Source organism: Pleurodeles waltl, chromosome 4_2, assembly GCF_031143425.1.
Source record: "Pleurodeles waltl isolate 20211129_DDA chromosome 4_2, aPleWal1.hap1.20221129, whole genome shotgun sequence".
Lineage (NCBI taxonomy): Eukaryota > Metazoa > Chordata > Amphibia > Caudata > Salamandridae > Pleurodeles > Pleurodeles waltl.
The window spans coordinates 97302964-97318351 of NC_090443.1; the positions used below are offsets into that span (position 1 = coordinate 97302964).

A 15388-nucleotide genomic window follows, 5' to 3' on the forward strand; every position below is an offset into this window, starting at 1 on the left:
TTGAATATCAATGCTTCTTTCCAGAATTTCTGCAACAAAACGCAAACTCAAAATGGGTCTATGTAGTCTGATTGTTAGAGAACGTCGTGTGAAGGTTTTTGTTTTAGAATACGGATCCTTCCACTGTTGGGGGCAGACAGCTGAGTTACTTGACACATTACACAGATTTGTAAACATTGGTGGCAGAGTGTCCACCACCAGGTGGAAACAGGAGGCAGGACAAGGATCCATTGGCTACTCCAATTCTATTGCTGGGATTGATGATTTTACTGTGTTAATTTGTAATGGTTCAAAACATGACGGTGTCGAATAAGGAGGTGCCTGGGAGTTTATAAGAGTCATCTCCCCAAAGTTATCACAGTTGAAATGTTTACTGTTATTTATTGTCTCATAGAAGAAGACTGCAAAAGCTTCGCACATGTCTACAGATGCCACAGTCTCTGTTCTGGAGAAGGAGGGAAAAGATAGGTCTTTTACACCTCTAAATACTTCATGATCAAAGTTCTGAGCCTCTGAAATTCTATTTGAGCAGTACGTTTTCTTACTTGACCTGCAAAGTTCTCAGTTCAAGTTTATAATTATTTTTATCTTCCTTGGAAAATGGTATTCAACTTCACTCTAAATTTTGTTATGGTGTGTAGTAGATACCAAGTCTGTAGTATACCAGAGGATTAGGTAGTGCGTCTTTTAGTTGCTCTTCAATTTCTGTGGGGTGATAGATTCTAGTGCATCAGTAATCCATCTATCAGTCTACTTTGCCAGCTGGATTACATCCCCAGTGTTCTCACTCCACAAGTGAAGGAGGTCATTCAGGCCTTCATTAAAAGCATACGCCGTGACTTTTGTCCATGAGCGTCCAATTGCCTGGGGTCTTGTAAAGCCTCCTGGACTATGTAGTATTTTATCTTCCAGTTGGAAGGTATCCCATAGTAATCCAACCATAGCAGGTTAATCAGAATTCCCACTTTCACTGAGTCGTTCCCTGTAAAAATAGGGTCAATTAGATGTCCTTTCTTGAGAATGGGAGGAAGCACTTGTTACTGGGAGTTTAATGCTGACATGAAATTATGCAAATCCTTCAGATCACAATGTATGCTCATGCCCTGTCAAATATTAAAATTCCCCATAATACACAGGTTAGATGACTTTACTAGATGCGGGCTAACAAAATCTGTTAAGTTACTTCCAAAACTGGAGCAGTAAGTAGGTGGTTGATATATTAATAGGCAAGTCGTAGTTTCTTCCTCTGAGGCTTTTACAGAGAAAAGCAGTGTTGGAGGTGGAGCATACAGGTTGGCTGAGGCTGGGCCCTAGCCAGGCAGAACTCACAACTCCCATCAGGGGTGGGTGATTACAATCACTGTACAACCTGCGCTTACCCTTGGGTAGCTTGGCACAGAGCAGTCAAGCATATCACAGGGGCAATGTGTAAAGCAATGGCACAGCAATACCACTCAACAATTACACTGACCGTCACAAAAGTGACTTCACACGAGGTGTATGTAAATAAGTTTTGTATTCAATACACACTTTAATAAACACAGCATGAATAACATGTAACTCTGGGCAGGAATCACCATTTGAAACAACACTAGCAGTACTAGGCTCAACTGTGTTAAAACAACATTAGCAGTATTTACACGTGAGAAAAATATTTCAAACCCTCCTGGCACCCACAGGAAGTGCCAAACATTGTCAGCATGAGACCCACCCTAACGACAACCCAATTCAATTATACTCAGTCCTAGGGTGCATCCTGGCTCACAACGATAGCAGCAATATGTACATACAGAGCAAATTAGCTCTGCGGCCTGGGCTGCACATACAATCTAATATCAACCTTATAAGTCCTCTGGCAAGGATTAACCTGACTGGCAACATGACTGTACAGTGTAATAATCACCCGCAATTACTCCCACACACTCACTCCATACCGCCAAGCGGTGCCACAGGTATCAGGAGGCTCATAAATTACGCACATACATACCTTTTCTCCAAGCACCCTAATGCGGTGCACTGATATTCAGCAGGTTAGCTGCCACTGTGCTCGCAGACTCGCCCTTTCCTTCACCCTTCAACTGGCCCTACTACCCCGCAACCCACTAGCTGAAGATGTGAACAGCCTTTCCCCCGGGTGCTAGGGCACACACGGCCGGAGTCCCACTTGTTCAGGCACTCAGGCACAATATTGGAGGCAAGGAAGAAATACCAGCGGAGCAGATAATAGTCAACAAAGTGAGGTTTGGCCACCACTCGGGAAGTTCACTGAGATGTCTACGCACCATGTGTTCCGGCATGGACTCATGCCTGCAAAGCATGCTGGAGGGTCATTGGGGGACAAACACTGGTCACAGTGGTGCCCAGGCAAGCACTCTAATACACAACAGTTATCAAATCCTGCACCTCCCTGGGAGGAGGTGCAATGCCTGGGGCGCGATGACTTGAGAAGCCCCAGATGGTTCTGGTGGCACATGAAGACATACTGATCCGCTTTTCCCTGGATGGAGGCGCTTTGTCGGGTGTGCAATGGAGTCACACAGGACGATTCCAATCACAACCACATTTACTACAGTGGCCCACCAGTAGCCAAGGTTGTACCTGCCCCAGGTATGTGGTGTACCTTTTTACAAGGCACTCCTGGGTACAGCACCTCAACAGCCCACATACAAGCCCCTTCCTGGCCCATGTAGGAAGGGTGCAAGCACTTTCACATTGCAGTATGGTGGAAAAGTACCCAGAGTTCTAAGGCTATGCCAAAAGAGTCAGCAAAAAGCCGGGAGGAAAAAGCAAAACATTTCAGGGAAATCCACTTAACAAGGCCATATCCAACAAGCAGTGTTTCTGCCTCCTTAAAATCTGTGAAATCTCCATTTGAGATTTTTAGGTGTGACCAGTAAATTACTGCTAGGCCCCTGCCTGCCCCTATTTCTTTGTCTATCCTAGTCACTTTGTACCTCACAGGGATTGCAGCATGAAAGCCTGGCCCTGACCGTCCCGTGAGCCCTGCTTCTATTAAGTATTAAGGGGGTTATTACAATTTTGGAGGAGGTGTTAATCCGTCCCAAAAGTGACGGTAAAGTGACGGATATACCACCAGCCGTATTACGAGTCCATTATATCCTATGGAACTCGTAATACAGCTGGTGGTATATCCGTCACATTTGAGACGGATTAACACCTCCTCCAAAGTTGTAATAACCCCCTAAGTGTCTAGATTCTATGACTCAAGGAGGAGAGCAATCTCATCTGCATGCTGAGTCATTAAGCAGCAGTTAAGTAACATGCCCTTTAATCTCAGGTCTGCTGTTACACTACAAGTCTCGGCTTATATTCTAATTTGGCACTCTGGGGGTCATTACGACCCTGGCGGCCGGCGGTAAGCTGGCGGTAACACCGCCAACAGGCTGGCGGTGTTCCGCCAGCTATTATGACCGTGGCGCAATAGCCACGGCCATACCGCCGGCCCCTCCAACATACCGCCAGGCGGCATAATCCCCAGGGCAGCGGGCCTGTCCGTGGCGGTAAACACCACCATAGAAAGGCTGGCGGTAAGGGGACTTGAGGTGCCCCTGGGGGCCCCTGCACTGCCCATGCACTTGGCATGGGCAGTGCAGGGGCCCCCAGGCATAGCCCCGTCGTGCATTTCACTGCCCGAATTTCGGGCAGTGAAATGCGCGACGGGTGCTACTGCACCCGCTGCACATCAGCATTGCCGTCGGCTCTATTACGAGCCGGCAGCAATGTTGATGTGACTTTGCCGCTGGGCCAGCGGACGGTAACACTGTTACCGTCCACTGGCCCAGCGGAAAAGTCATAATAGGGAGCCAGGAATACCGCCGGCAATGGCGGTATTCTGGCTCCCGCAGCCTCGGCGGTTGAGGTTGTAATGAGGCCCTCTGTCTGCTTATTACTCCATTTAGCTCGCTCAATTTCTAATACATTTCTAATCTTTGGTAATTCCTCTCATAAATACCTGATAGGAAGGCTCAAATGGGAAGCATGTCTGGCGTCTTGCGCTTTTGAAAAACTGACGGATGCAGACAAGTTTGTCTCTGGCACAATTTCCACACGCCATTGGCTTGCTCACTGCAGGAATGCAGAGGGGAAGCCCCTGAATAGTGAAATGGTGGCAACACAAGGAATACTAGCCCACCGGAGACCTTCTCCTACAAGATGCCAGGGTTACCAAAAGAGCCCAACAGCTAAAGCTGGAGAGTGGATTTGGTCACCACTTGTGTGCTTCTTACATCCACCTTGGGCTCCTCAGAAAGATAAAGTGTGAAGTGCAACGTGCAAAGGGAAAGGTTACCAACTCATAAAACTTTCCTTCAACCTATTGCTTTGTCATAGATTGTTACCTGATCATAAATTATCTTCCCTTTCCGCACAAGTTAAAAAGTTAACACACACACCCTCACGGTTTTAAAGAAAGGCAGAAAATCCATACTACATAACATGTGAATGTGTCATATCTTACATTTAAGCTCTATTTTCCAAGAGGGGTGTTGAATTCTGCTATGTGGGGTAACACATTTTATCAGGTGCATTAAAGATCCCTCTCCTACGCAGGGTACTCGAAATTGAGCTCTTAATACCCAAAGGTCCCCACAAATATGCCTGTACCCAGGGCCCCCACGAACCTCATCACGGTTCTGGTTTATACATGCCCCCATTTATGTGATCTTGGACCACGCCGGGGGAGTTGTAGTTTCACTCCTCCTACAATTTTGTTATGTTCTCTCACTCTCAAGACTCGCATATATTCAAAAGGAACAGATTTTCTTAATGCTCCTTGTTATGAGTTTTGTAAAGTGCAACATTACTTAAGCTCTCAGCTCTGCTTCACAAGGAAGTCATATTCTATTTCTATATTTCCTCCTCTATCTTGAACCAAATCTGCCCCTCTGTCTTTACTGTCTGCAAATACACATTTTGCATCTATTGCTTGCCAGTGGCCTAGCACTGAACAATAGGAATATATTACCAAGGGTGAAGCTTCGGGGTTGTGGGGTCAGTGGATTTTAGGTGTTACACCCCTCTAATAAATATATTTTCTGATAGATAGTTGGGTTCAGGTGCTTTCAGTCCAGTATGGTGAGATGTCTGTCAGATTTCACCAGGAATGTTTCCATACACACAGACAAAAATGCAAACACACTCACTCTCTGTCTTGAAAGTCCACAAAAATAATAGCTATTTTACCAAATGTTTTCTCTTTGTATTCCTGCCCATCCACATTCCTCTCCCTTTCCACTTCCCCTTAGCCCCCTCTTACCCACCCTGATTTTCCTATAATGTATTTTAAGATTATATGCCAACCTGATTGTTTAAAAAACTGATGCTCACCCCTCCCCTGCACCCCGCATATTACTGACCAAGCTACGCCCCTGCACTTTGGACCCAACTGATCAGACCTTTTGAGCATTTGAGGCCTTTTTAAGTGTACAGGCCTGTACTGTGTATGGAGATACGGTCCCAACCATTCCCATATTTTCTCGGGGTGTAAGAGGGAATTCCCTACAAAGAAAATGTCTATGCATATGGAGAAAAAAAACATATGTTTACCTCAAAGCTATGCCTGCAGATAGCATGGCTGCTAAAAATCAACAAAGATAATAAAGTCCAGGGGAACAGATGGTTTCCCCAAACTTGATAAATTATTAGTTTTCAGTACCTACTTTAGGCTTAATGAAAATTCCCGGAAATTAGTAAATGTACAAAAATAGTAGGCCTCAGGCTGCTTATGTGTTTGAGAATCGGGATGTTGTCTCTATTTGCCCAATGGCTAAATGTGATTCTTTCGCAAAGTGCAAGTAGTTTTCTGCAAGGCTTAAATGTATTCAATTTCTCTCTACGTTTCCTCAGCCAAGGCAAGGGCTAACATGCACCCTACCTTCCCAAAAGGCATGAAGTACTGCTCGATGTGAGGGCCCTCCACCTTCTCTGGCTTCTCGCTGTCATCCGCAATGATAATCTTGACCGCAGGATAAAATTTCCGGATACTGTCTATCAACGTCCGCAACTTGTCGTAGCGAAGGAATGTTTTTGTGGCAATTGTAACCAGCGTGCTGATGTTATATTCCACTGGAAATGGGTAGGAAATAAAAGAGAAAGCGCCTGAGAACCACAAAGGCCATAAGGGGTGGGAAAGGCATATTTTACATTAGGAAAAGGCCTCCTTTCAAAAACCTGCACCTCCGATTTACCCTGATACTTAGGCCCATATTTATACTTTTTAGCGCCGTCTTTTGACACAAAAGAGGCGCAAACTTACAAAACACAATTGTATTTTGTAAGTTTGCGCTGCTTTTGCATCAAAAAATGACACAAATGCGGCGCTAAAAAAGTATAAATATGGGCCTTAGAGTTGGAATGGCCGATGCGAACATAAGAGGCTTCCCCAACATGTTTGAGCTCTGCATGCACGACTGGGGCAGGATTAGTCACTAGTGGATGACTCTGTGCCAATCCTTCTGTACTTGGAGAGGCACCAACTCATCTGGGAATCCCTCAGAGTTAGCCTATGAAACAGCTCCTAATTTTTAAATCAGGGGAATATAGCTTTCATTTCTAAAAACAATATCGTTATAATGGAGGTTTTTCATATTCTAGGGGACCAGCTTCTTTTCATAGGAGCATTCATTTACTCTCCAAAAACTCTCAGACTTTCGGATCTGCCCTTCTCCTGTCACAGAATTAAAAAAAAGTTAAGCAACAGCGCCTGAGATCTTACGTCGCTGGTTAAAACTTACAGCTGGAGGATCCTGGATTATACAGCTTTGGTGTGGCAGGATTCCGTATTCGGATGCTGAAGGCTGTCTGATGATTCTCAGTCTCAAACTGCACTGGAAAACAAGAAAGCACAAGAAGTGGATATGAAGGTACTCTAGACCGACAAGCGCCATCCAGTGAACTGATTTAGGGTTTGACGGCAGAGTAGTGTACATCGGGGTGGTAGAGGACAATTACCTCCACCATCCCGCCAGTACTCCGTCCCCCAAATTTAGAGATGAACACGGCCCAGCAATAAACTCTGTACATCAAAAAGAACTGTGATAATGTCAGCTCTTTTCATTGTAGTAAAGTTTGGTGGACAGTCGCCATTGGTTTTAACAGCTGTCCACCAAAATGTTAACATTTTTTTCTTTTTCAGAAACAAGTGCCCAAAGCTGGGGGTTTGTTTCTGATAAACAAAAAAGTAATGACACCCATACCCTGGGGGGTTTCTACCTGGGCGTGGGGGTCATTATTATTTTTAGATTGAGCTTCCAAGAACTCTTTTATATACTTTTGTATATATTTCTTTGTGGGCTTACTGCTTTTCATCTGTTTGTTTCATTGTCTTTTAAAAATCCTTGCTCGCTAGTGGTCAATCTTTGCTATTTGTCCTTTTTTTCAATCTATGGAGCAGTGCCCCAGTACTTGTACCCTTCCACTTGTCCCATTGTAGCATGCATTTAGGGACTACTTTTCCTTTTCTCTAAGAGCATTAGACCAGAGTGCTTGATTTCTTCCCTGCTCCTGTTACTGTTTGCCTGTGCTTGACTTCTGTTTATGTAAACAGGGCTGTAATTCACGTAATCTTCACACATTTGCTGTGCCTTCAAAGACAGGACATCAACTGCCAGGCTCAAGGTAATTTTCTTTCTCCAAAGTGAGAGGATTTTCCCAGTCCCCCAAGCCCCTCTACTTTGCTGCTTGTCGTTGTCGTGTTTGCCTGACTCCCCACAATGTCTGGTGCCTGCCCCTTTAACAATCTGCATGCTTCACTTTGCCTTTGACTCAGCTGTTGTGCTCCGATCGGCAAGTATAAATAGGATGATGCATTTTTGCAAAGCATATGCCTTGTGGTCCATAGCTGGATTATTAAAATATAACTTGATAGCTGATCTCTGAATTATTTGATTTCCCTCCTCAATAAGAAATTTTGTATTTATAGCTATATTTTATCACTATTTCAATTTAACCTTTGCACTAACAATCTACCATTTTAATGCGTCCATTCATTTTTCAATCTTATTTTACCTAAACATTTATTGTAGTGAAACATTTTTGCAGTTCTACTCCTGTAACTGTTCTTTCCGAGTCTTTTTTGTAAATGTTTTGAATGGCATTTCACCATAGTATCTTATTTGTAAAATGCGCACTGTCAGTATGATCACAAATTGACCTTTCGTCTGCGTGTGAACTCATTTTTGGGCTCCAGAAAGGCCCACAGGACAGCAGCAAATGTATATTATTAGCAGTCCTTGTTTGCTCTAACAGTTCGGTGTTGCTCTTTTCACCCGTTTGCTCTTCTCCAGCCCGCACCAATCGTTACCCCACCACCGTACACATGGCAGCAAATCGTCTGGCCAAAGCGGGCGAAGTAGCAGTCATAAAAGAAAACATTGAACGGATGATAGCACGAGCGGTCCTCTGCACATGGTATAGTGGTGTTTTTGTGCTTGGCTAAACATTTAGGGGCATATTTATACTTTTTGTTGCAAAACTCCACTAATGCAGTTTTGCAGCAAAAAGTTTAGCACCGGCTTGCACCACTTCTGAGCACCAGCCAGGCACCATATTTATGAAATGGTGCAAGCCGGTGCAAAGGGTAGGCTAGCGTTAGAAAAAATTATGTTAGCCAGGTGGGGCTAACAGTATGGGAAAACGGGATTTTGCACCAAAAAATGACGTTAGGCAGGCTAGAGTAAAAAAAAAAACACTCTAACCAGCCTAGCGTCATTTTCTGATGTAAAACCATCCATACTACATGACTCCTGTCTTAGAAAAGACAGGAGTCATGCCCACCACACCAATGGCCAGCAGGGAGGACCAGAGTCCCCTGGGCATGGCCATTGCACCCAGTGCCATGTATGGGGGCCCATGTCAGGGTCCCCAATGGCACTTAAAAAAATATATACTTACCAGTACTTACCTATACTTACCTGGGATGGGGTCCCCCATCCTCCACTGTCCCTCCGGTGTGGGTGGGGGTGTCCCTGGGGCCTGCGGAGGGCACCTGTGGGCTTATTCCATGGTGTTCCACCATTGAAATAGGCCCACCAATCCCCTAACGCCTGCCCTGACCCGGTCGTTAAATAATGGTGCAAAGCAAGCTTTTCACCCTTATTTTACCCCTCCTCCCCCGTGCCTGATTTACGCATGGGGGGATAAATATGGCGCTAGGGTCATAGAGTCATTTTTTGCACGAGAAAGCCTATCTTGCATCTCATTAAGGCAAGGTAGGTTTCCACGTCCAAAAAATTACTTTAACTACATAAATTTGGCGCTAGATGGGTCTAGCGCCAAAGTATAAATATGGAGTTAGTTTTGCACTGAATTTGCGTAAACAAATGACGCAAATTCGGCGCAAAACAAGTTTAAATATGCCCCTTAGTCTGTCAGAAATTGCTAGCATTAGACCTTTTCTTCATTTCCCAGTGTGACTGAGTATTTGTGGTGGGTGTGACTGAGTATTCGTGGTGAGCACAACATCAATAAGCATTTTCTTCGGGCTAGTAAACTAAGTATAAAAATGGATTTATGCGCAGCTTCAAAACATCAGTTGAGAAGCAATTGTGACACTTTTTCCATGGCTTGAATTTGTTACAGAAGTGATTGTTTTGAAGGCCTTGTGTTGGTTATTTTCTTTCTTACTGTGGGAGCAGAGAATACAGTAAGTGCACCACATGCCGAATTAATCATGTTTGTATGATTTAATGTATGCTAATAGCCGGACCTAAACTATTTCAAGTTCAGTTTTCAATTTTAAAATTTAAATACTGTCGTAATTTTTTAAAAACGTGGTGGTGACTGTCTTGGCAGTTCAAATTTTTAATATTTTATGTGGGTTAATATATTTTTAAAATGTTCTTTTTTTTTTTAATTCACATGAACACTGCAGTTAAAATTTAAATGCTTCAAATTTACTGTTAATGTTGTTGCTTTGAATTTTTTTTGTGAAGAATCTTGTCTGAAAATGTGTTCCTTGCCATGTTTTTCTTCTGTAACTTAAACTGTGTGCCCTGTGAATTTCTGGGGACTCAGTTTGAAAATGTTCCTGCCAACTGTTCATGGCCTGGTGCATTATCTGAATGCCCAAGTATCCCCCTGCTAAATGATTCCATTACGTGTTCTGCCCTGAATTCACACTGGTATGTTTGCACGCAATACCATTTTGCTGCAGTCTCTAATTCTGCCTATTAGTGATTTTTCTTGTCAATCTCCGCAGGAACCAGCATTTCTATGGCAGCCTTCTTACAATAGCTTCTCTCCTCTGGTAGGTGGAACCTTCTGCCTCTTTCTTTCTGTGGTAATTCTTTCTTTTGCCTCTGTGGCTACTCCATCCTGCCCATACACATAATGACAAGGAGCACCATAAAGGCTCCACTTATGTGTCCAAACATCAGTTTTCAATTTTTTGTAAATCCAAAGCTCCAACCTTTTTTGTTTTTTTTCACACCGAAAATACAAAGCTGTCCACACAGTTCCATGCCACACAATTCAACTCCACACATTACCAATCCACACCACATAATTCAACGCCAAACCACATAAATAAACTCAACAAAACAATCACACGCCACATATTTAATCCACTACACACAATTCCACATCACACCATATAATCAACCTCCACAATGCTTATTTAGGGGTGTGAAATCCCTGACACCTGATGCCCAGGACATATTGTTTGGGGTCAAAGACAAGTTCTCATGTCAATTTTGTTCTTGGGACAAGTAGGCCCAACCCTTGGCAGCATCAACCCTTTGGCTGCCAGTTTACAGCACCACACCATGGATCAGGGAAGGGCAGTTAAGGTAGTATTTGTGTCTGTAAGTTAGTACTGTTCAAACTTGTATTTATGGTTCATTAATGCAAAGCCTTTATTATTAGGGAGGGCAGTCTTAAGACAATACTCTAAGCTCGCTCTGCACTACTGACAGTGGTTCCAGTACAAAAATTTGATAGGCCCATTTACAAGGTTTAACAATCAGAGACTATGTATAATGCTCCCAGAATGCTCTCTGGGTAGATGCAAATATTTGCAAAAGCTTGAAAGCAAGAGTGATTCTTTGCTTTCAATATGAAATGCTCACTAAAAATGCAACTAGGAAAAAAGGTATGCTGAACTACTATGAAATTGTAACTGCCACTGCGTTGAAACATCATTTAGTCAAATGTGTTCATGCATGCTAGTATTTCCCAAAAATATTCTAAATGGAAAAAGTAGTGTAACCTGTTTCAACAAGATTATGGGAAACATGAAATTAAACAAGCATTGGCAAAGCCAAAAGATCTGACATTCGTGATCAGCCTTTTGCTTTTTTCAATGTGTGTCTTGTTTTGACATGGTGTTTGTGAAATATGTTTGTTGTGGGAGGTGCCGGGTCCTCACCATCATAATAAACACAGGCAAAAGGCAAAAATATTTATTGGGTCTCAAAAAGCACACATTGCCACAGTAGTTCCTGTAACTGAATAAAATGACTTTATGTGCCAATATGCTCCTTGGCTTGGTAAAGAGGTGAATGCTGTCACTCAAGGTGAAGCCAGTTGAAAAATAGAGAGAGATTTAATAAAAACAAAAGGTCTTGGATAACCAATTAGGTGCCCAATTCTTAATGAAAATCACAAAAGTGCGCCCATGGTATATGTCCTTGTATTAATGCAGATTTACAACTTTCATGAATTCACAAGAATTCACAGACATAGGCTTAGATATCGTACTCCTAGAAAATGTTTGTGAATTACATTTTATCACAGGCAAATATGCATAAGTAGATTTACTCACGCGAAAATCTGTTGAGCGATTGCAGGTTCACTTTCTCTCCTACCACTTTTTCCCAACCCTGGAAGAAGTTTTATTTCTGCCCACATAGGAAGTGAATGACCTATCTTTCTCAGAATAGGAAAGATTAGAGAAGAGCTGGTGAAAATCCCTAAAGGATGCAAGTTAGCAGGTTTGTACAGAGTCCAAAGGGCATTCCAACCTGTAACTATTGATTATCCTATCTCCAGCCCCAGTATGAAAATCTGCTGAAAGGTGCAAAATAAGTGATTTGCCTGTATTCAAACCCTACAATAGTATGAGCGCTGGCATAATCAGAGCGGCTATTATCTGAGTTCTTACATAATGAGATTGCTGCCATAATTTGTTAACCGAATTACATGGCAACAACAGGACAAGTAGATTTATGAAGCAACCTGTCCCATGGACAAGTAGATAGTTTATAAAATTCAACAACCCTGCCATTCCACATAATTACACTCCATAACACACAATCCCAGTGCACATAATTCCAGTGCACTCAATACCACATAATTACTAACCACATAATTCAAAAGCTCACCACCACATAATTCCACTCCACACCATTCCATTACACATAATTCCACAACTAATCCAATCCAACTCACATTATTTCTACTACACACCACATACATGCACTCCATAAAACATAGGTAAACGCCATTGACACATAATTCCACAACTAATCCAATCCAACTCACATTATTTCTACTACACACCACATACATGCACTCCATAAAACATAGGTAAACGCCATTGCCATTTACAATGCCAATAGCTCTAACTCAAACAAAAGCGAGACCTATTGCATTTCTAGTGCTTGTTTTCCTCTCCCTTATCACCAGTTTTTTCTTGGCAGTGACAGACTGGAAAAAAAGGTATGTTACACCATACATCCTAAACAGGGGGGCATCTAATATCCTCCCTACGACGGCCCCGTTCGTCAGGCCATCAGGGGAATTAATACTTAAGGACCTCCCATTTCTATATCAGGCTGGCGTAGCGAGTTTGTGACAGGCACAGTACTCTGTTGCTTTTGCCACGAAGTACCCTGTCTGCCAAACTCTAAATCGCTGTCATGGATTCTAATCCTGGCGTCCCCAAATAGACCAAAATGAGTGATCCTGGCAAATCCATTTTTCAGTTTTTGCTCACCCCTCTTATTTGCCAAAACTGGGATAGTTATTTTACACAACGAGTGCACCTGCACCCGCTGGTAGAGCTAGGGAGATCGCGCTCTCTGAACATTTTTTATTATGTGTCAAGGGTAATAAGTTTGTTAGCACTAGCTTGCAGGCAAAAAGAAATCTGCGGCTGTGTGTAACTCCTGGCTAAATACATCTTATTTTCTCGCCCGTCAACCTTTACTCTACGAGGGCGAGGCCTCACCCCGGAGACTGGCACGTCCCTTATCTTCAAAGCAGAACACACTTAGGGGGGATATTAATAGTCCCCTAGCACCACCTTGCGCCACATTAATGTAATTATTTATGACATTAATGTGGCCCAACGAGGCCTAAATCTCGGCGCTGTATTTACAGGGTGGCGCAATGCATGTATTGCACCACCCTGTAAACCTTTGTGCTACATTATGCCTGCGCCAGGCATAATGTATGCAAAGGGGGCATTGCCCCGTTAGGCGAGCCAGAAAAATGGCGTAAGGAAATCTATGAGGTTTCCTTGCGCCATTTTTATGGCACTTTTAACGCCTGCTCAAGAGCAGACGTTAAAAGGGGGCTTCCATTCTTCAGAATGGAGCCCTTGGTACTCTGTAGGAGTAGCGCCAATATTGTGGCGCTACTCCTGCACAGTACATCAATAGCGTAATGAGAAATGATGCTATTGCCCCCTACCCTGCGCCATGGTGCACCGAATTTTAAATACGGTGCACACATGGTGGCGGTAGGTGGGGGGGTGCTAATGGGCGCAGGGAAAGTGGCGCTGCACTCAGTCAGTGCAGCGCCACTTTCCATAAATCTGCCCCTTATTTCCTAGAACTAAAGGCAATTTTTAGTGAATTTACTTCCATTCCGTTCTCTCGCCACACGAGCCACCCACAACCTTTATATTTCGTTTTATGTAGCGTTAGCTTGATAAGATGGTTTTGGAGCGCGTTACATGCGCAGCAGTTCCAGTTACAATACACAAGGACACGTTTATTTTTTAGGCATGGAGCGATTAAGTGATTTGCCAATAATTGCAGGATGTGGATGTTGATATTGAACCGCCTGTTCCCCATGACCCTGTTGGTGTTGCCCTGACCCTGTATGTTTTTTCATCAGTCCTTTCCTCAGTGAATGAATGACCATTCTCCTGTCTGGCACTCCCCAGAGGGCTGGGGGCATTGGAGGCAGGCTGCTTTGGAAGGTCCGAGGCCACCTCAGTCACTTGCTCTCGTACCCCCGGGCTTATTGCAGCAGTCAAGGGGAGGAAGGTTTCATACGGAGAGACACAGAGAGGAAACAGAGAGAGGGGAGGGGATGCGAATGAACTGATAGAAAGTGAAAGGGGAGGAAGGGAGCGGTGTGGGTTGAACATTTTTGCTAGGGATGCTTTTGGTTCCCAATACGCTCCTTCCCACGATGGACGAGTGCTGTACTACTTGCCTGTCAGGGCTTCCAGTTGGGGTGAAGTAGACATGGCAATTTTGACATGTGATTCTCACGTTACTCGTCCTCTTGGTGTTTGGCTCTCTCCTCTCTCGGCTGCTCGTACTATCTGCTGTCCCTTTGGCAACGCTTAATTTGTAACATGATGAGTGCCGGTGCCAACAGCACTGCTCATAAGCAGTGGCCGGTGCTGTTAAATGTCCCCGCATCAAATACCAAGGTTGTGTAGTCCTGAGTTCACCTTATGACTCTTCAGACCATGCCAGACACTCCTTCCTCCTTTATTTTTTCACTCTGCAGGTTTCTGCTTTCCCCCTTGTTGACAGTTTTCCGTCTTATCTTCCCGTTTCTTTCCTCTTTCTTGCTCTCTGAGAATGTCTGTAAAGAAAAAATAAGTGCCGGTGGGACCCACCCACCGACAACCACCGGGTCAAATTAAGCACTGCCTTCTGGGCTGGTAATCTGGAGAAATGATTCACAGGCAGTGGCTTATGTGGGGAGTGTTGGACGGAGGGTTTTGTTACCGGATTATGGTGCTGTCCCATGTTGTGCAGGTTTTTCTGCTCTGCACTCCTGTTCTGTGTTCTTTCACATGAAAACTTGCATTATGCCTCGAGGGGTTCGTCCCTGACATACAGCCTTCTTGAGGGGCCCAAGGGCCTGTCTGTTCGTGCTTCCAAAGATTTCAGGACTCATTCACTGTAAATGACTCTCATCCATCAGATGGCCAGCTTAAGCTCAGAATACCAGAAAGTTAAATGTCCGACCTGATGAGAAGGAATAGCAACTGAACTCTGAATATGGTTCTCTTCAGAGCTCGGCTTTGTGAAGGACAGCGCCTAGAAGTGGTAAAGACTTCAGGATGAGACCACGTCAAATGGGGGCCCAGCACCTGATGTCTTAAATTGATTGGTGGAATTGCTTTGAACATATCACAGTGCCGCTTTGCTACTTTTCTAAGCCACACTTCTGTTTTGGTGTT

The 15388-nt window shown here is 43.9% G+C and overlaps 1 protein-coding gene across 5 annotated transcripts in view; it reads right to left on the reverse strand.

Moving 5' to 3' along the window:
• B4GALNT1 (beta-1,4-N-acetyl-galactosaminyltransferase 1) overlaps positions 1-15388 on the reverse strand; it is a 556280-nt gene that overhangs the window by 66562 nt on the left and 474330 nt on the right. For all 5 annotated transcript variants that reach the window (XM_069230844.1, XM_069230843.1, XM_069230845.1 and 2 more), the window contains 2 exons: positions 6753-6845; positions 5894-6084 (listed from right to left, as the gene is read on the reverse strand). In XM_069230844.1, coding sequence (XP_069086945.1) covers positions 5894-6084; positions 6753-6845 — 284 coding nt within the window. The remainder of the gene's footprint in view (positions 1-5893; positions 6085-6752; positions 6846-15388) is intronic.